This window comes from Brienomyrus brachyistius, chromosome 19 (assembly GCF_023856365.1).
Source record: "Brienomyrus brachyistius isolate T26 chromosome 19, BBRACH_0.4, whole genome shotgun sequence".
NCBI classification, from domain to species: Eukaryota; Metazoa; Chordata; class Actinopteri; order Osteoglossiformes; family Mormyridae; genus Brienomyrus; species Brienomyrus brachyistius.
Genome location: NC_064551.1, coordinates 3,962,165 through 3,983,060, shown reverse-complemented (window position 1 = coordinate 3,983,060; position 20,896 = coordinate 3,962,165). Strand labels below are relative to the sequence as shown.

Here is a 20,896-nt window from a genome sequence, read left to right as displayed (position 1 = left end):
TTCTTGTGCATTAGCCGTTAGCCCTGCATGTCCCCCCTCCCCTGGTCTGTGATGTCTGTGACAAAGCTGCAGCCAATCACAGTGAGGCTGGGCTGAGTCCAGGTCAGCTGATTCACCGTCTCAATAACCCTTTAGTGGGTTTATCTGCTGCTGCTCTGCTTGTGAGCTTCTGCCGGATCGGCTTCTCTGGAAACGGCCCGTCGGACCTCAGCGTGGCGCAGCCTGTAATCAGAGAAGCCCCGCCCACCGCACGCGTGTGGAGGCCATCCAGCCACACACAGACCCAGCAAGGCATTTGCCATGCCTGATGCTATAGTGTGTGACTGAATCCTAGACAAGTGCTGGAACACTGGGTTGGGGGGGGGGGGGGCACCGGGGGGGCATGTATGTGTTACATTGTGGGGACCACTTGTTCCCACTGTGTGATATCCTGTTATTTTGATCTTGTGGGGACCTAACTCGCTTTCATTAAAAACTGTGACTGCCAACAAAAATGGCAAAAGTCTTGTGTTTTTTGTTTGGTTACTTATGGTTAAGGTTATGGCTGGGGGGGGTTAGGGTCGTCTCGGTTGGAATTACGGTTATGCTAAGAAGAATGAATGGAGAGTCCCCACAATGCTAGGAAGCTATGAAGCGCACGTGTGTATATGCGTGTGCGTATAAGCGTGTGCGCGTGGCGCGTCCTTACACTCGTGTTGCCTGTGTGCCTGGCTGCGCTGTAGGCACCCTGCAGTACATGGCTCCCGAGATCATAGACAAAGGCCCCCGCGGCTACGGAAAGCCGGCCGACATCTGGTCCCTGGGCTGTACCATCATCGAGATGGCAACGGGGAGACCTCCCTTCCACGAGCTGGGGGAGCCGCAGGCCGCCATGTTCAAGGTGACGCCTTTTAACCCAACATCTTCAGTCCTCAAGTACGCATTTCTGTATATCATGTAGTGAGAGTCCCGATTTCACAAATGTATAATATTGCTATTATTTTTAAGCATTATGTCATTTTTTTTTGATTGGGAAATTTTTTCAAATGCATGAAATTTGACACTCATGCATCTCCAGTGCACAGGGGCCTGTATCATGAAACTGGATTTTTGTGTTGGCAAGATAACTTGGTGGGTTTAAGGTAGTCTGTGCTAAATGTAAGTGAATGAAGATGAAGTCTTTTCAAAGAGGGGCACCTTAAGTCCGACAAGTTATCTAGCTAACCGGCAAATCTCGCTCCGTGATACAGGCGCCAGCTGTCGATGACAATGAGAAGAGCCAGATACCCAGCGACAGTATGTAGCCTGATCTGTAATCCCTGCGATGCTGTTTGAAAGCGATTTGCCAAACCCACAAACTGTAGCTGTGTACGTTTGCGTGTGTTTAGTTTAGCTATAAGGAACCTGGTGGCTTCCCAAAAAAAGCATTAAGGAAACGGTTCCTGAAACCAGTATTTATTAAAACCACAAGCTTAAATTATATGTTCGCACTGTGTATGAGTGCGAGTGTAAGAGTGCGTGCGTGCGAGTGTGAGTATGAGTGTGAGTGCAAGCATGCTTCTGCCCTGACTCCCATAACCCTGTGAAATGCTCACTTGCTTGTGCGCCTGCTTGTGCTCACTGCGCCTGCTTGTGCTCACTGCGCCTGCTTGTGCTCACTGCGCCTGCTTGTGTGCCTGCTTGTGCTCACTGTGCCTGCTTGTGCTCACTGTGCCTGCTTGTGCTCACTGTGCCTGCTTGTGTGCCTGCTTGTGCTCACTGTGCCTGCTTGTGCTCACTGTGCCTGCTTGTGTGCCTGCTTGTGCTCACTGTGCCTGCTTGTGCTCACTGTGCCTGCTTGTGTGCCTGCTTGTGCTCACTGTGCCTGCTTGTGCTCACTGTGCCTGCTTGTGTGCCTGCTTGTGCTCACTGTGCCTGCTTGTGCTCACTGCGCCTGCTTGTGTGCCTGCTTGTGCTCACTGCGCCTGCTTGTGTGCCTGCTTGTGCTCACTGCGCCTGCTTGTGTGCCTGCTTGTGCTCACTGCGCCTGCTTGTGTGCCTGCTTGTGCTCACTGCGCCTGCTTGTGTGCCGGCTTGTGCTCACTGCGCCTGCTTGTGCTCACTGCGCCTGCTTGTGTGCCGGCTTGTGCTCACTGCGCCTGCTTGTGCTCACTGCGCCTGCTTGTGTGCCTGCTTGTGTGCCTGCTTGTGTGCCTGCTTGTGCTCACTGCGCCTGCTTGTGTGCCTGCTTGTGCTCACTGCGCCTGCTTGTGTGCCTGCTTGTGCTCACTGCGCCTGCTTGTGTGCCTGCTTGTGCTCACTGCGCCTGCTTGTGCTCACTGCGCCTGCTTGTGCTCAGCGTGTTTGTGATGAGTGTCTCTGTGCTCAGTATGTTTGTGATGTTGACATTCCTGGCTGTATGTGCCGCCTACCTGTCGAGCTCAGGATGGTATGAAGCAGCAGCCTGAAAGACCTTCTTTGAGTGCCTCTGCTCCCTTTGATCTCTGAAAGGAATCCTGCTAAACAATAGCAGCAAATACGAGGCTTTGCGTTTCATCTTTGTGGCCCGATATAATCGGTTGCAGGCATTTTTACGCGAGAGATGTTTTCGGTCCTGCAAGAACAACAATGAACCCTACGCAAGCGTTTACTTTTTTCCAAACACAATAGGTTTTTAAGTGTTTGAAAGTCTGAAAGGTCCACTTGTAAATCAGCGTGTAGAAATTTAGATACTGGTGCAGAAAACAGGAAAACAAAGAAATTAGTCAGCCTTTTACGCCTCTGTAATCCTATCACCTGTGTATGTATGCAGGCATTTATCATCTGTAATTCCAGGAAGACCTCTCTTGTTTCCAGACATTAAAGACCTCAAGAAAGACTTTTAAAAGCCTGTTAGGGAGTTGTGCGTATGCGAGTCACAATATCTGCCGTTTCACGTTGCTGAGATTGCAGTGAAGTGGTTACCACAACAGTAGCGGAATCCTATCAGTTGGTTGTACATTAACTTTGTTGATGAGATGATGGAGAATGTGCGAGCGAACTGATCTAGAGATGAGATTACTGGTTTAAACTACTGAAGGCACCTAGCTTTTGTTCATTTGAACGAGGCGTGTGAAACGCTGTCTGGCGTGCGAGTGCAGAACTTACCCTGCCGCTGGGAGATGTACGACTTTGAGAGCGGCTGGAGTGGGTCGGCTCGGTCCAGCGGCCTTTACGCCTCCCCTCAACACTGCGCTTTCCGGCCGTAGGTGGGAATGTTCAAGATTCACCCGGAGATCCCGGAGCTCATGTCTCCGGAAGCCAAGGCGTTCATCCTCAGGTGCTTCGAGCCGGACCCGGACAAGCGTGCCACGGCCCTGCACCTGCTCACCGATGAGTTCCTGACGGTCACCAGCCGCAGGAAGAAGGGAAAGAGCGGCTTAGCAGGTGTGCGAGGGGGGGCCGTCCTGGAAGCAGAACGATGGCTTCTAGTAAACCATGCGCATGATGGGGTGACCTTGGCGTTCGCCTGTCAGAAAGTCGCTGCTTTCTCTTGGTCGTGTGCCTTTCCTCATCGCATTGCACCGTTTCCCTTCCCTACAAAGTTGTATTTTGCACGCGTAATTTCGTCATCATTTTATCGCATTTACTGATTTGTTTTTTTTCTTTTTCTCCTGTAGCTCTGACTGCAGGAGCAGGTAAGTAACATCACCCGCTTTGCCATTACACTTCAGCAGTGAAAAATCAATGACTTCCTTAAACTGTTCACAGAAATTGAAAAGGTCTGTCTACACGATACGCAAGAGAAAACATAAAATTATGAGAAGGTGAAAATGTAAAATGGGTAACTGGAGGCTCCCTGGTAACGGAACATCACTGACAATGTTCCACCACCCTGGGTAGAGTTTAACTCCCCCTGGGCCAAATCACTGTCAGGCGCTCGCAGATTGAGGAAGATGCCAATCCTCCAGGCGGCACTGGGCCGCACCGTCCCCAACAATGCTGTGCATGTATAGAAAGCCAGCTTTTGGTGTCCCATGATGCTCTGGCTGGGCACACATCCTAACGCAGACCTCGCCCCTGTCCCACACGCAGAGTATCTCCGCAGCATCTCCCTCCCCGTGCCCGTCGTCGTCGAGGACACCAGCAGCAGCAGCGACTATGGCTCCGTGTCCCCCGATAACGACCTCAACTCCAACCCCTTCAACTTCAAGCCCAGTGCCAAGTGCTACAGTGAGCGAGAGGTCAAAGGTCACCGCTCCCTCTTTCTGAGGTACGGGATGTGCGGCGTTTCTCCATACCAAGAACGCAGAGGTCATACTTGCTAACTTGCCTCCCAAGAACGAGCTTGGGGAGCAATGAATCAGGGAATTTAGTTTAATTTGCTGAAGTTGCAACCAACGTATCCTTGACATTTGGGCCAGAGCAAGAACCGTCCTCAATACTCCTGTTCTTAGAGTTGGAAATGGTTTCTGGCAACGGCAGATGACGTACAATGGGTACAGGAGAACAGAAGAGCAGTGAAGAACGCATATTGAGAAACTTCCATTCTTACGCTTACACAAACCCTCGCTTTAGCGGCTGACTCGACAACGAGTTGGTTATTTTTTCCGGACTGGCAGCCTTTGACTTTGCAGCCCCTTGTCTTCGGTTCCCTCCAGCATTCCTGTTGAGAACTTTGAGGACCACAGCGCTCCACCATCTCCTGAAGAGAAGGATTCGGGCTTCTTCATGTTGAAGAAGGACAGCGAGAGGAGGGCCACGCTGCACCGTATCCTGACAGAGGACCGGGAAAAAGTGGTGACCAACCTGATGGAGGCGCTCACGCAGGTGGGGGCCCGCTCGAGGGCCGGCTGGGGGCCAACTGGGACGGGGAAGACCCTGCCATCTTTCTAAGGTCCTTCTCCTTTTTATACCACCTGGCAGGGAGCAGAAGAAACCAAACTCAGCTGTCAGAACATCTCCACCCTGGTGGTTAGCCTGGGCAACTTCGTCCGTATGGCCGACCGCAAAATCATCGCCTCCACCCTCTCCCAGCTCAAACTGGAACTGGACTTTGACAGCACAGCCATTAGCCAGCTCCAGGTGGTTTTATTCGGCTTTCAGGATGCGGTAGGTCCCTCTCATGCATATTTTATGTCGACGATGTCTTAACTAGTATGTAAAAATAGTCAAATGAGAGCGGGTTGTATTTGAATGGTTTTATTCAGCAGTTAGCTTTCAGCGTGAAAAGGGATGTCGGTGAGAATAAATGCATGTCAGGAAGGGAGAATGACTATTCTTGTTACAGACACGTTTATTCACATCACAGTCAAATCGTTGGCCTGGTTATGGGTCCTCATGTTTATTATTATGTAATTCTGTTTTGGATGGGGCCTTGGCGCCCCCTTGTGGCTGTCCTTTAAACTAATTACTAATATGTGGATTCTCCTTACATTTTAATATCACATTACCAGTATATGTGTTGAGTCGATGGATTATTATTACATTTGTTTATTTAGCACAAGTTTTTGTCCAAAGCAATATACAGCAAGGCAGATATACATGAAAAAAAGAATAGAGGCATTTTATTCATTCTTGGGGTGCGTTGGGTAGTTTTTGCATATGTGATTGCACTCCATGAGAGGCACACATTTACATTTACATTTACAGTACATGTATGTACAGATACATGTATGTACAAGTGAGTGCAAGTATTTGGAACGGGACACACAGCCAGCCAGTGCCTGGAGCACCTTGTACAAGGGATTATTCCACCTGCTCCGGGATTTGAACCTATGACCTACTGGTGATGGGCACGGGTCTCTACCCCGCTGAAAGGTTATAATTTATTAAGCTGCAGTTCACTACTGAATTTCACAATCACTGAGTTTGTCAAGAGGGGACAAAGTATGTCGCTGCTTGACTATCCTGTGAACAGGCACTTAATGATGCTTAGTGTGCATGAGCAGTTTTTGGGTAGCTAACCGTGTGCCGCCATGTCTGTCTGGTTGTCGTGTCACCAGGTAAACAAAGTGCTGCGAAACCACAACATCAAGCCTCATTGGATGTTTGCCCTGGACAACATCATCCGGAAGGCTGTGCAAACGGCCATAACCATCCTGGTCCCAGGTGACTGTCCCCTGCAGAGTGCTGATGGAGCCAAACGTAGTCATCTGCTTTGGAAAAGAACGACGATTGAAAGCGCGGTTGCAGAGTCCCTAAGACTAAAATGACAGTATTACATTTTCAGTCTAAGTCATGCGTGTAAAAATAACAAAGGCTGAAATTTATTCTCATAGATGACTGATCTGTGAGTGTGACAAACCTTCACAATGAAAATGAATGAAAGTTTGTCTCATATTTCTGGCAGAAAGCAAGAGGCATTGCACTGCCTTGTCAATCTGGATTCTGTTGCAGCCCAATATAAACTTTGACGTAATCGTCGACATCGGCCAGTATTCATAAAAAAATAAATCAAGATCCCAGCATGGATCTGATGTGTCGATCTTTGCCGATATTAATGATATCAATATTCAGTATCAATACCAATATCATTACTCAATCAGTCTTTCTTTTTACACAGAATAAGAACAGCAATGCAACGTAATTCCGCTAACCAGCCCCGGTTCTGTCGTTCGCAGAGCTGCGACCACACTTCAGTCTGGCCTCGGAGAGCGACGCGGCCGACCAGGACAACGCCGAGGACGACACGGAGCCCGAGTCCAGCGCGGCCCCCCAGAGCGGCGCCCCGCCCAACATGCTGCACGACGACATGGCCGCCACGTCCGGAGTGAGCACGCTCAGCTCCATCGAGTCGCACAACGCTCAGCGCTCCATCAGCATGGAGCTCAGCAGAATGAAGCTGGAGACCAACAGGTATGCTTGGCGGGCACGTCTATGGTAACCATGCCGATATCCGCGGCGACAAGGGTGCCCAGCGCGGTCCAGTTCTTGGCAATATTCAGTGTTATAGTTTTTCCCTTTTTAATTTTTATTTTTTCAGTTTTCACTTGAAATCCAGTTTAGTTTTTCAGCGTGACTTTATTAGTTATGATTTTAAACATGTTTCTACATAGTTTTTACATATATTATGTAAAAACATACATATACATACATATATTTTTTTACTTTTTTAGTCATTTTATTTGTACAGATAGATTGAAAGTAGTAGAGCTGTTTTATGTGTCTGATCTTTAGAGCACTATTTCCAAAACCAGTCCCCGGGGAACCCTGGATAGTTCACGGTTTTAGTTCCTCTCAGCTCCCAGCACCCTGTACCAGGTATTCGGTGTTCCTGATTGGCTGGGAGCAGGGAGGGAGGAAGAAAACTGGACTGTCCAGGGTTCCCCGAGGACTGGGTTGGGAAACACTGCTTTAGAGAACTGGACATGAATGCAGTGAACGTTATGTACCAATGTCCTTAAAACGGGCAAAACATGTTCCACGTATTCATGGCAACCACAGATAAACCAATCATTACTATAGCTAAATAGTATTTTAAGAGTATCAGAAAGTGTTTGATTTCTTATATATATATATTCCAGTTTTGGAAGCAGCATTAATAATTAATTTTAGTTTAGTGAATCTTTACTTTAGTTTCCAAAAATGTTTTCTTGTAGTTTTGGTTTTCGTCACCGGGAGTAACCCCCCCCCCCCCCCGTCATCTGCTACACGTATTGAGGGCGTCCCGTGCACCCCCTTTGCATATGGCATTTTGCTTGTCTAAATGCCGAAGGCCTTGCTGACTAGCCGGAAGTCACCGGGCCGCTCAGTTCCCGCCTGCTTCGCCGGCGTGGTTTGCAGGACCGACATTTACGTCGTAAATGTCTCCAGTCGGACAAGGCTGCCACCTCTTCCTCCTTTGACCTTCGCTGATGTGGAGGAGCCGATGTTCTTCTGAAGGCTGTGATATGCGCTACACCACTCTGTCACTCTATCTTATCTGTGATCGCTGCTGCATTGCCGGCTTCTAATTTCCTATTAATAACTAAATTCCATACATGCTGTGCCCAGTAATACGTCAAAGTTTGTGAGTTCTACAGGAAGAGGCCTTTATTTAGCATATAATAGAACATGGACCTTAATGTGAACCTTTATCTAAACCTTCTAATAAGAGTATCCAGAGGAAGGACACCAATAAGCGCAATAATATATTTTCTTTGTAAACCGAAGAGTGCTGGCTAACAAATACTCAGATAAGATTGTGATGCACATTTATGTGGATTGTCTCGGCAGCCCTGACTTGATGCGAACACCTCTTACAGCTGCTGACCATCTTACAAATGTCATCTCGGTTTCGGCGCCCAGTTCAGGCATATTGCCACAATCTATGCTGCCGCCTTTCAGTCATGAATCGGTTTTGCTAATCGATTTTCCCCGCCGATTGGGCACTCAGAGATAACAGATGATGGACGAAAAACAAAACATATTCCTACTCTTTGGTGGCCCCGCCCCCCTCTGTCCTTTTGTGGCTCTGCAGGTTGTTGGAGGAGCTACTGGAGAAGGAGAGGGAGTACCAGTACGTCCTGCAGCAGGTTCTGGAGGAACGGGAGAAGGAGATAAAATTACTGAAGAGTAAAGCTGAGCCCCCAGGTTGGAGATCATACTACAGGCTGAATCATCAGACCATGGTTCTATTAGAAAATGTTAAATTGTAGAAAGGGCAGTGTTTTAGTACATCTGCAGTACATATCATGCAGCTTCTATGTTTTAACATCCTTAAAATCTCATAATGCTATATAAAGAAGGATTTATATAACTGCCTTTATATAACTGATGACATGAATGAGATTTCACTTGTACACAGGCACACACCTTACTGCCTATATGCCGTTTCCCAAAATTATCACGTGTGTTTCTGATATTTCTGCACTTTACGGGGGAAGAGACTGGTGTTGAGCCGATCTTGTGCCACAGGTGACCCGCTGAGGGAGCAGGCCCCCCCGGCCTGGGAGCCCAGAGATGCGGAGCTGGCCGAGTGGCTGAAGCTCCATGGAGCTGATGAGGATGCAGTGACGAAGGTGGGCAGACCGGGTCACTTCCCGTCCACCTGTTTGGGGACGACGGCCATGATGCCATTACTTCCTGCTCTGCATCTTCTTTCAGTGTTTTTGTCTGCGTGTCGTACAATTTCATCGCAGTGCAGCTCAGAGATCTTAGACTCTGCTGTTGTATTCAAGCTTCCTGCCTGCAGCTGTCAGCTAGCGCCTGCCGTGAAAAGAATCCCGCTTTTTAGCCTGAGGGATGGTGACCAGTCTGCTTTCTCTCCTACCCTCAGATCTTAGCAGAGGAGTACACACTGACCGACATTCTCCTCTGTGTAACGAGAGACGACCTGAAGGGTCTGAGATTAAGGTAAGCCCGGCCCCCTCCCCCTGCAAGGCCGACCGACCACGCGGGGGCATAGTCTGAACGGTCAGGAGAGAGAACAAAATCCAGAATTAAAACATACATATAGTACAAACGTATAAACAGAAACTCAAATGTCTGTTCTTGAATGTTTGTTCTTGAAGTGAGAATGTGGAGAGAAGCCTTTTCCTGACTCATTCCCTTTTCTTTTTTTGTTTTTTTACAGAGGGGGAGTTCTGTGCAAACTTTGGAAAGCTATTACAGATCACAGGGAGAAAATGAAAGTCCCGGATGACTGAGCCCATGTCCGGCGTCTCGACACCCCCCCCCCATCCAGTATTCGCTATACCAACCCGCACTTTACTCTCCGTATTTATTTCCTCAGAACTTTTCCCAGTGATACCACTTTGTCATTAAACCAAATGGTAATTCCAGGTTTGAATTAGTATCGAGTGCTAATGTGTTGCCTTACTACACTTTTTCCTGGTGTAACGCAAAAATTGGAGTCACATCATGTGGAGTCAATATTCGGAGACCAACAATAGTCGATTTTACTGTTCCAGTAAATAATGACATCATATACCAGTTAGTGCCATTTGATGTTGTACTAGATGTTAACTCTTAAGGGTCCATATGAAAAGGTCCTGAGGGATAATTTAATAATTGGTAAAACTGAATAACTTCTGTAAATACTGGTGAATCTAGTTTTTGTTATTGATCGCTGTTAAGAGATGAGATGGTCGTGTGCATTTTAATGATGCATTTACTTAAGCCTGAGATTTTAATCTTTTTTTCTGAACTTAGACATCCAAGAACCACAGCCCTGTGTGTGAATTTCAAACTACACTGCCTGATGGTAGACCTGCTAAATATTTGTTAGTAATATGTTTGTTTCTTAATTTTATTAATTGTGTTATTCAGATGGAACCTTCCAAACTTGAAATTATGGATTCGTCAGTGTGACCGATTCATTCACCAGTAATATTTTATGAAGAGATTTTATAACGATTCTCCAGGCCTTAACCAGCTAGTCTAGCGTATTCCTGCATTTTACTGATGTTTACATAGGGAGTTTGTGAACCTAGGTCCCGACAATACGGCTGTCGAACTTAAGATCCATAACCCGGATCCAGCCCGGTAATGGTTCTAATGCGGACCAAAACGTGATAACTTGATTTTAAAATAAAATTGTATTATTAGGTTGGGATTGAGCACTATAGTCCCAGTGAAATCTAATACTCAGCAACCTTTTATTAGGCTCACCGTGCTGAAATGAAAAATACACCGGCTTGCAAGGGCTCAAGAAAATCTGTTAGTAAATGAAATTCTGGTGTAACGGAAGAAACGTCGACACATGTTTCGTCGTAGTTGGGAGATCAGTATTGCAGCTGTCAAAGAGGGCTATCTAATTGCTAATGAAATAGCAAAATTGTCAAAACTGCTCTGCTGGTGAGTTTGTGAAGGTATTCGTGCTCGAAGCTGCAGAAATCATGCGCTTCAAAAGGTGCCAGACTTTGGTAATCCTGCCGAGAAACGAGGGTGCAGACGGCACGTCTGACTGCGACTGCGCTTTATTCGTCGCTGTTCGACGATTAGTTGTATTCTGTAACTGTATTGATCGGCAGCTGTACGGCTACCTAAATGGCATCGCAGGCAGGTGAAGTCGTTTACTTGTCACTATATCTGTAACCAGATGTCGTTAGTCTTGCATTATGCCGGTAATCACGTTTTGATATGCACCAGTAATGTTCTGTGATTCTTAGGGTTAGCCTAGATGGGGGGATTTGAAAATGACCATTTTTCATACGGCGTTGTAGTCTGTTTATTATTTGTAAGCTATTTATGATCAAATTGTGCATCGTGAATGTACATTGCTATCCTGCTTGTATAAATGAGGAAAAACAAACAGCAGAGGTATTGTTAATATGTTGGTAGTCCACTACATAGATTTTCTTGATCTCAGATTGGATTGGGAAAAATATGGTACCAACTGAAATAAAATGAGTCTGACACCACGAGGGACAACGCATTGCATTATAACAGAATATATACTGGCGTGATTCGCTGTCAGTCTTTTTAGAAAAAGAGTCGTGAAACAAAACTGAGCTTAGGATAGCATCTTTTGTACCGGATTTAAAATATCGTACAATGTAAATGAAAATACAATATAACTAAACCGGAGAATGACGCCTTTTGAGACATGTATGTAGAGGAACAAATATTTTTATTGTAAATGGAACTCAACGTGGTATTTGCGTGTTATAACTGTAAATAAATTGTATATCCCAAAGCAACTATATTCCAAGTTTGAAATAAATATAGATGTTTGAAATAGATACTCATTTCTTCTAAATTTGAAATGTAACTTAAATGTGGCCTAACCTACTATAGCATCATGCTGTGCTGGTTAAAACTTTAATTTTTCAACAACAAAAAAAATAGACTGTGTGTTTATTTTCCTAAAGATATATTCCCAACCATGGTAATCTAATGTAAAGAATTATTGTCTTCAAATCTGAACTGTAAAATAAAGTGTGAAATTGAACATACGGTTTGTCTTTTCTTACTTTGAGGCCAAGTGCTCAGTCAATAGCAAGATGAAGGTTATGATTTTCCTTGCTTTTGATTTGTATATTTTTTAAATGAAGCTAATTGACTTAAGAAAACGGTTTCCTACCTTTTTACCTCATTCAGAACGATGTGATTAGGGGCCTATCCTTTATTGGATATGATTAATAATTGTGGTTTCAAGTAGGCTTATGCTGTATTAAGTTCGCACATCCTGTATGTATGTACCTATTTGTGGGGTAATTGACATGAATTTCATAGGATCTGGGACAAGTCTGAAAGACATGAGGGATTTCACATTGATATGAGCATTAGTACGTGCAGTACACTGTAAACTTGAACGCCGAATATGCAAAATATCTACTGCAATTTTCTGCCCTAACTATGGGTTTGTATCACCACACTGGATGTTTGGGTTCTTGGCGACAGTCTGGGCTAAATGTAAGTAAACTGGGTTACCTTAAATCCAAGCAAGAAACCCTGCTTCCAGCCCGGCGCCTCGTCCTTAAAAGCAAAATATTTGCTCCGAAACGGAACACAACTAATCCTACGGCATCGCATGACATTACTGTCATTTAATATACCAGTGGATAGTGATCTCTTTACTAGCCACGATTTAATAGATAATTTTAACTCGACATATAATTTGTTTAATTTGCAATGTTCGCATTTTGCAGTATTTGTCATCAATCAGTTACGGTATGTTGGCGCATTCGGCTCCGCTCGACGCGACTCGGTGCGGCTCGGCACGCCCGACGTACCAATGACGTCAGTGGGTCGCCGGATTGAGCTGTTTCACCCCGCCCGGTGCTGAGATCCCAGCAAAGTACCACCATGTTATAATAAGGTTTGCTTTCATCATTGCGGAGGACGAGGACGCTCACCTGTGCTGAGCAAAAACATATGATCCGATTCATTCTTCTTTAAAAAAAAAATAATAATACTTGTTTTTACTGCTGATTCTTGCGTGTTAAAATATGAGAAGGGGTTCATTTAATATTGTACAGTAGTCGAAAGCAGTGTTAATAAACTGCGTGATTATGCCGTCTTCTGCTTCGCGTCAGCAGCTGTTAAGGGTCGCTCTCGTGTTGCTGTGGATGATAAATTGCGCTTCGGCCAAGTCGCCGCAGTTTTCCGATTTGAAATCGAAGATCTCGGGGGTAGAAGAGCTCCTGGAGGAGTTCAGAAAGCAGCTGCAGCAGGAGCAGGCGCTGAAGGCGGAGGATGGTGTAGGGGACGTGTGCTTGAGCGGCTTCAACGCGATCGAGGGCCATATCATCCGAGCGAGGGACTCCATCGAACTGGGAGCCACCTTCCTGACGGCCCCGGCGCCGGTGTACAGCTGGAAGGCTTGCCTGCACGCCTGCTGTGCCGACCCCCGCTGCACTGTGGCGGTGGTGCAGGAGGACGCCAAGCAGTCGGACGACAGTCTCAGTTGCTTTCTTTTTAATTGCACTTACAGGAACAGGAACGTGTGCACCTTCTCTCTGCAGCAGGGCTACAGCACCTACAGCCGGGTCCGTAACTCGTCCGGGTCCGGCCCCGCTACCCTAAACACGGATTCATCCAGGCAGAGGGTCCAAGACTCGCTGACAGCCGATAACTCACAAGGTGCTTAGTACTAAATAATGTGTTGGGTTCTGGGTCCGGCTTGGAAGTACTGGATCCCTAACAAATGTGATAATCCAGATTTGAAACAATGTAAGGTACTGGCAGCTCATCTGTGATACTCGGTCGGTTACAGCGCTAGAACTCATATGTATAATGTGCTATTTTTGTGGATTTCCGTTAATCTCCAGTGGTACGTGTGAAATATTACCACTAATGTAAAAGTAACCCTAACCAGTTATATAAACTAGTGTGCGATCCAGCTGAACTAAAGCTGCTGGTAGTTTTGTGCTTCTTCTCACATGAGTCGAGCTGCCCCCCGGTTTGGTAACTGGGAGCGCTGGGTCGTGTTTCCAGACCCGGACGAGCCACCGCGCAGCGACGCCGGCCAGGACGGAGTGATCCAGCTCCCCACGGACTGGGCAGTCCTGGATGGGCGCAACAGCGTGGACGATCATGGCATCACCCGCTACGAGTGGGTCCTTATCCAGGGAGACCCATCCATAAGCATGAAGGTAGGAAACGCACAGACTGTTTCCATTCGGTTCTGATGTTTGGTTGTTTGTTCAGTGTCTGATAAAAATAGGAGACCTGATGTAAGGAGATCCTATAAAACCGTGCTTATTATACCGTGCGAATGTAACGTCAACCTTATTTTAACACATATGGACAGATATAAACTTAATGGATATTTGTGCTAGATATTGTGTAGTTTTAGGTCAACCTGATGACAAATGCGCAAAAACGAGTCTATTTTCTGCATGGAAGATAAGAGGTTTTTATGTTCTAACCATCTCACAATACAAACGATCCATTGTAAGTCCTGCAGCTATCAGTCTTAGTCAGGTGAACTAAAGTTGCACGGCTTTCTTTCTCTTTTTGGATATTCCAGCTTCGCTCTATTTTTCTCGCACTGCACGTGCATTAAATTCGTTTGTGAATTCTGTTCTTCTGTGACTCGCGTCGCTCTTGTTATTTTCTAAATCATTAGATTCCACTGATTTACTGCCTTCTCTTCTATGCATGAAATAAGTGCGTAGAAGGTGTATGGACTCGCAGGATTCTGTGGAGGTAAGTTGATATACCCAGAAGCACGTGGATTTTTTGCTGTGAAGTCCGTATCTTACTCATCGCGTATCAGATTTGACCGCTGGCAGTTTAGCAGCTGTTTTTTCATGTAACTGGAACCTCCAGGATAAAGGCTGTTAAATTGTTCAACTTCGCCTGACATACCAGGGAATATGGCCTGCGAGAGAAGTATCTAGATGCTTTGATCGGCTGTCTCTCGGTGCACCCATGATGTGGTGTGTGAGAGCAAGCCTCCCCCCATCTGCCGTCCCTGCACCTGTCCCAGGTCTCCTAGGAAACCGGTTGCTGACTTAAGGGATGGAGGAAAGGGGGAGTGGCAAACCAGAGATGGCAAATCACAGTTACAGTCAATGTCTTTCTCATCTTGGCTTGTAGGTATTTTTTTATAAACGTCTTGTGCCAGATATTTGTGTTTGGACAGTGTTTTTTTTAACAGAGGTGGAAATTTCAGGTCCAAGATTTTGTTTCAGCCAACCAGCTGAGTACTCTGTGACTGACTATTTAGTCTCAGCTGGGTGGTTGAAACAATTAAAGTCTTGGTCTGGATTTTTATTTTTCTGACATTTCCATCTCTAGTATTTGACTGCAGAAAGTTCTACATTATTAGTCTGGTTCTGAACTGGTAGCACCTGACAACGCATCTCTTTGTTGCTGTATTCACTTACATAATTTTGAACCTTTAACCCTTGAACCTTTAAAACTTAAAAGCTACACAGAACAACAGCGATCAGCTAGACACTCAGCTCAAAGCTAGTCTGCTAAAATAAATTCTATTTATTGTGGTAAATATGCTTCTCTGTTCTCTTTGAGAGCTCAGTTGGTAGATTGTAGACACATTAAGACTGACGTGCAGCACACAGGAGAAGGCAGGTTGTGACACTTAGGTCACTGGTCTGATTCTGGCTCAGAGGAGCATGGATTTGCGGGCAGCGTGTTGCTCGGCGGTTAAGGACACTGTGCCTATGATTGGAAGGTCGTTGGTTCAATTCCCAGCAGCAGCTTAGTGACTTCACTCGCTCCAGATAAATGTCGCTCTGGATAAATGCACCTGCCAAACAAATGAATTGTAACGGTCTCTGGTTCTCCAGAAGTTGAGCTCCGCCATGGGGCGTAACACTGGGCACCTGCTGGTCCTGCTTTGGCCATTGTGACGCTATGGAGCCTCCTGTGGTTAATAGGTGACCCAGCCTGGGATCCTGAAGCTGAGTGGCCTGCAAGAAGGTACCTACCTCTTCCGGATGACCATCACGGATACGGCGGGTCAGCGGAGCTCAGACAATGTCACCATCACTGTGCTGCCACCGCGCCAGCAGCCAGAGGGTGAGCCTGCCCCCATTTCCGGAACCCCCCCCTCCGCAGGGGGTAGGGTGTGAGTGAGGTCTCTCTGATGCTGCCGCACCATCACTCATAGTAAGCAAACCATTCACTTCCTCTCCAAAAGGATAAAGCTAATGAGGGGCCACAAAGAGTGTCACCTTCCCCACAGTGATGGTGATGGACAGACCAAAGGCTGAGATGTCATCCAGTTAGTTATGAAGGGCACCCGGGACTGTGGGCTGAACAGCAGCTTGTCTGCTATTAAAATATTTTAGGGAAATATCAGTGCCTACATGGATTTGGATGCTGTATTGGCATGAAAATTTGTAAGCGTCTGTGTGTGTGTGTGTGTGTATATATAAAATAAGTGTTATTTATCATAATTCCGTGTGCATGTATGTTAATTCAAACTCCTTAATAACATAACCTTTTCCTGACACGACGTCATTGAGTGTCTGACCGGCTCGATTTGGTCTGATTGACACTTGTAGGATTTTGTCCTGCAGCATCTCATCGTATGAATGAAATGTGAGAGCTGCTTTAGAGATGGGAGACTCTATTTACACGCTCTGGTTGCTGGGGGGGGGGGGGGCGGGGGTGTCACATGACATGCCGGGGAGAGTTACATGACGTCGCGACATCCGCTCTCGGCAGTGTGCACGGGCCGCTGCTCTCGCTACCAGTTCCTGTGTGACGACGGCTGCTGCATCGACATCACGTACGCATGCGACGGCAGGCAGCAGTGCACTGACCGCTCCGACGAAGCATTCTGCCAGAACTGTGAGTCCCCTCCCTGTTGTCATGCCAACCACTATGCACATTAGCCCCTCCCCCCCATGCCATCTAACATTGCACCGCGCACTGGGCACATAATTTTATTTATGTACATTCTTTTATCATATTGATTGTGTCAATTGTCCTTAATTGTTTTGTTTTGCACGCCGCCCAAAGTCCTCGCACATAAAAGTGCTTGGCGGTAAATAAAATAAGATTCTGAGTTTGACTCCACCCATTTATTGCTGTTCATGCGACTGAATTAGTCAGATGAAAAGCTGTTTCTCTGAGGGCTTCTCACCAGGGTTGCGTTTCAGAGCATGAGTGCGTGTACATTGCGGACTTTTCCTGCTGACCGTTCCTGCACTTTGCCTCCCGCTCCAGTTGACGGGGGCCGCAAGCAAGTGACTCATTCCTCTGGTCGTGACTCAACGAAGCCCACAGTGCACCGGCAGGACAGCGAGGTTTCCGTGCTGGCTGGGCAGAGGGGGGGCGTGGAGTCGCCAGAGGCGCCCGCCGGAGTCCACCGGGACGGCAGCAGCCCAGTCCCTGTGTCACAGGCAGGACAGGAACGCCGAGCAGGTGACGGACGGAGCCGGAAAACAGACCATGACGTTAATAAAATGCAAACCAATGAAGAAAATGCTAAACCGTTAAGCGGATGCCAAAAAAATTCGTTTTCCATGTTTCCTTAAATGTTTTATTATTTTTCATGTGGGTTTTTTTGCTTTTTGATGCCTTTCGTTTTGAGCTTCAGGACCACTGTCCAGTGTAGTCATACAGGAAAAATATCCATCCATCCATCCATTTTCCAAACTGCTTATCCTACTGGGTCGCAGAGCCTATCCCAGAAGCTGTGGGCACGAGGCAGGGAACAACGCAGTAACCCATGCAAACTCCACACACATGTGACCAAGGGGGAGACTTGAACCCGGGTCCCGGGGGCGTGAGGCAGCAGTGCTAACCACTGCACTACCAAGCCGCCCCCACACGAAAAATATATTAAATATAAAATTATAAACTTTTAATGTTAATTTTTGAAAGTCTTGATGTCACTGGTTTTGAATGTTTATCTATTGTAGTCTGATAATCTCCCAATGATATATTTACATAACAAATATTTTATCTTATACTTACTTTGATAACTCTAACAATACACACAAACAATATGCATTTCTGCCTTTTAAATCAATCGGATCTGTAGTGCTCTGGAGCGCTTAGTCTGGGCAAAATGATCTTTTCTACTTGGTGGTGGTTTTTAGATTCAATTTAAGGTGTGCGGCGTAATCGGGCCATAATTTATACAGTGGGGCTAACCTCATCATTAGCCAATGATGTGTTTAAAATCAGTGAGTGACAGGACAGAGGGCACTCTCAGGGCCAATCAGCTCTCAGATGGGGCCAGTGGCCCTGTGGCCCCGCCCCTGTGCACATGCCTATTTCTTCTGCTTGGTTTGCAGGCGTTCTTTTCTCCTGCCCTAACCCTCCACTACTCCTCCATGTGCTCCAGTGCTTGCTAATCTGTTCTTTAAATGAAGTGTGGCACCCTTGGCATGAGCTTCTGTGTGTCTCTTATTCACCCCCCCCTCCGACGACGTCACCCCAGGGTCCTGCTCGGCGTCGCGGGATGCCGGGCCCTGCAAAGGCGCATTCCCGCGCTGGTTCTATGACCCACTCACTGGTGTCTGCAAGCATTTCATCTACGGCGGCTGCAAGGGAAACGGCAACAACTTCCTGCAGGAGGCGGACTGTGTCAGCGAGTGCATCCCCAAGCCGGGTAGGTCGCCTGCCCGCGGCCTGAATCGTTACTGGAAATTGCATTTACCCAGTAGATGTTAAATATTATGAAAATGATTTTTAATTTTGGAATCTGGCATTTTATATAAATGTCCGTTCATTGCAAACTGCATATCCCCTTAACATAGTTAAAAAATGTCATTTATATTCAGGCACAGAAGGCTACTATCCTCAAAAGCCTGTTTTCTGTTTGTGTTTTACTTTGCGTGCTTTTTTAATGGAATGGTCACACACTACAGTTCCGCAATTTAAAAGCATACCTTACTTTGAAAAAAAAAAAATGAGTATGTGAATTACATACTAAAAACCACCGATGCCCCCCAGCAGACATGCAGAAACACGTAAGTTTGCACAACAGGCTTTTTTACCATCTTACTCCAAAATAGTGACCTCATGGTCCACAATAATGTAAGAATCCATACCCCCATTCACATTTACACTTTATTTCTGAAATGAGATGGATTAAAGTACCTGAACGTGGACTTATGTTACATTTTGGAGCAACAGAAAAGTTTCTGCTAATGAAAGTCATCCCCTAATGTGAAATTTACCCTCTGGAAACCTTTGTTGCGAATTGTAAAGAGGGTCCTCTAACTTTTATTTCCACAGCTAAGCATTCTCAAGCGGCCAATCCTGAAGACATTTCAACAAATGAGGTGGAAGTGGCCAAACCCCATTCAGTCCAGGGAGGACACCCAGGCCCCGAATCGGGTATGGAAACTGGCATTTTATGCTTTACTCCAGCCGCACTACATCAACCCCAGCAGGTTCCTTTTAGACCGCAACTCATGAATATCCCAATGTAAACCAATGTGTTTCACTTAATCGTGCAATCTTATGTTGCTCTTCGGCGCCCCCTGCAGGTGCAGTGCTCCCACTGGCTCTGGGCCTCATCATCACTGCGGTACTGCTTATCATGGTGGGCTGCCGTCTGCGCTTAGTGCGTCGCAAGCTGAAGAAGGCCCGGCCAATCATGTCTGAAGAGTCGGACTACCTCATTAACGGCATGTACCTGTAGCGGCGTGGGCAGGGTGGAACTGTGGCCAACCAGAAACTGTCAAGGCGTGCAACACGTCACCTGCACCCCATCCATTAATCAGTAATCGATTAGTATCCACTGTGAGGAGGCGCTACCAGGCAGTGCAGTAACCAGGAAAGGCCCTACTTCTCTCAATGCTGATTGGTCGCTTCCATGGACTGGAAAGTGACAGTAACGGGATGGGCCTTAGTTACATGGACAGAAACGCATTGTTTGCCTTCCCATCACCAGTTTTACGTGCTTGAGTGTGGTTTCTTTAATGGCACATTCATTTGTGCATTCTTAGCATTGTTCTCATTCATGTTTTATTATTTTAAAGCTGGACCAGCCTTGAGAGATAAACCGGCTAAAAACGTGCTGTTTCATCTTCTCGTGCCTTCTCATGTCCCATTTGTAATGATGAATGTCTGAAACATCACAGATAAGAATGTGGTTGTTACTGAATGTTGATCCCATATCACGAACCTATCCTGTTTTTACGATGTGATCTGTGGTTCTGTCTCAAAAGCGCTTTCCTCAGTCTTGTATAGAACATTCTGGTAAATCCTCAGTGCTGCTATGAAACTCCCCTCCCTCAGGGTGTCGAAATTAACTAGAAGACTAGGAATTTTTCTTCATGAAAGTTTATGGATTTGACAAAGTCATTTTGTACTACTGACTTCTGGTTGTGGTGCGACTGAAGAGGTCTTGTCCACGCGTACACGGGTATTTTTCCTCCTGTTATAAAAAAAATCTCTGTCCACATGAATACGCTGAAACGCGCTGTCAAGAGTATGCCAAACCAACAGGGGGCCATATTATTCTAACCGTAAAGCCGCGTTGGCCAATCAGAAGCATTATCTGTTCTGCTAGGCTAAAAACAAGTAATGTATATGGTGAATGGCTCTGACTCGGACGTCTCGAGCCACCCTGTCTACACGTCAACACTGAAATTAGTTTTTGAAAATCTTCATCCTGGACGGGGTTTTGCGAAAACTCCATTATCAATGAGCTAAAGTGCTGTTTGCGAGTAGACAAAAGACCAGAACGCATAGAAAAAGATACAGTTGTAAAGATACCCGTGTACACGTGGACAAGGACTTAAACTCGGGATGCTAAGGAGGGACCATGACCTATTCCGTTTCCCAGAATTCCTAGCAAAGCAGAATGCCAGATTTTTTTTTGTTGCATTTTTGTACTGCTCTACCAGTCGTACTTTAAGTGATACAAACATATACGAAGTATACACTGCAAGTGATGTATGTGAAGTCCATAACCTATTAAAGTTATTGTAAATCTTTTGTGATACATCAAAATTTACTGATGGCAGATATGGGAAGCGTTTACATTTTCACTGTAAAAAAAAAAAAATCTTCAAATCCTACATCCATTTTCTGAAACTGGTCGTCCTATTCAGGGACCTGGGGGTCTGGAACCAACCCATCGCAGGCCATACGT

General features: G+C 46.2%; 2 protein-coding genes across 3 annotated transcripts in view; both read left to right on the top strand.

The window, feature by feature from the left end:
* Positions 1–11,812, top strand: part of map3k5 (mitogen-activated protein kinase kinase kinase 5) — a 35,840-nt gene extending 24,028 nt beyond the window's left edge. For both annotated transcript variants that reach the window (XM_048986564.1, XM_048986562.1), the window contains exons 20-31: positions 723–880; positions 3,207–3,384; positions 3,618–3,635; positions 4,033–4,210; positions 4,599–4,767; positions 4,864–5,049; positions 5,943–6,048; positions 6,561–6,795; positions 8,399–8,511; positions 8,836–8,939; positions 9,197–9,273; positions 9,494–11,812. In XM_048986564.1, the coding sequence (XP_048842521.1) occupies positions 723–880; positions 3,207–3,384; positions 3,618–3,635; positions 4,033–4,210; positions 4,599–4,767; positions 4,864–5,049; positions 5,943–6,048; positions 6,561–6,795; positions 8,399–8,511; positions 8,836–8,939; positions 9,197–9,273; positions 9,494–9,566 (1,595 nt within the window). In that variant the 3' untranslated portion in view covers positions 9,567–11,812. The remainder of the gene's footprint in view (positions 1–722; positions 881–3,206; positions 3,385–3,617; positions 3,636–4,032; positions 4,211–4,598; positions 4,768–4,863; positions 5,050–5,942; positions 6,049–6,560; positions 6,796–8,398; positions 8,512–8,835; positions 8,940–9,196; positions 9,274–9,493) is intronic.
* Positions 11,813–12,653: 841 nt separating this feature from the next.
* Positions 12,654–20,737, top strand: lrp11 (low density lipoprotein receptor-related protein 11). Its single transcript, XM_048986573.1, has 8 exons — positions 12,654–13,446; positions 13,801–13,958; positions 15,711–15,852; positions 16,504–16,629; positions 17,008–17,205; positions 18,230–18,400; positions 19,030–19,131; positions 19,284–20,737. The coding sequence occupies exons 1-8, from the start codon at positions 12,876–12,878 to the stop codon at positions 19,436–19,438; spliced, it is 1,623 nt and encodes a 540-aa protein (XP_048842530.1). The 5' UTR covers positions 12,654–12,875; the 3' UTR covers positions 19,439–20,737.
* The last annotated feature ends 159 nt before the right edge of the window (positions 20,738–20,896 follow it).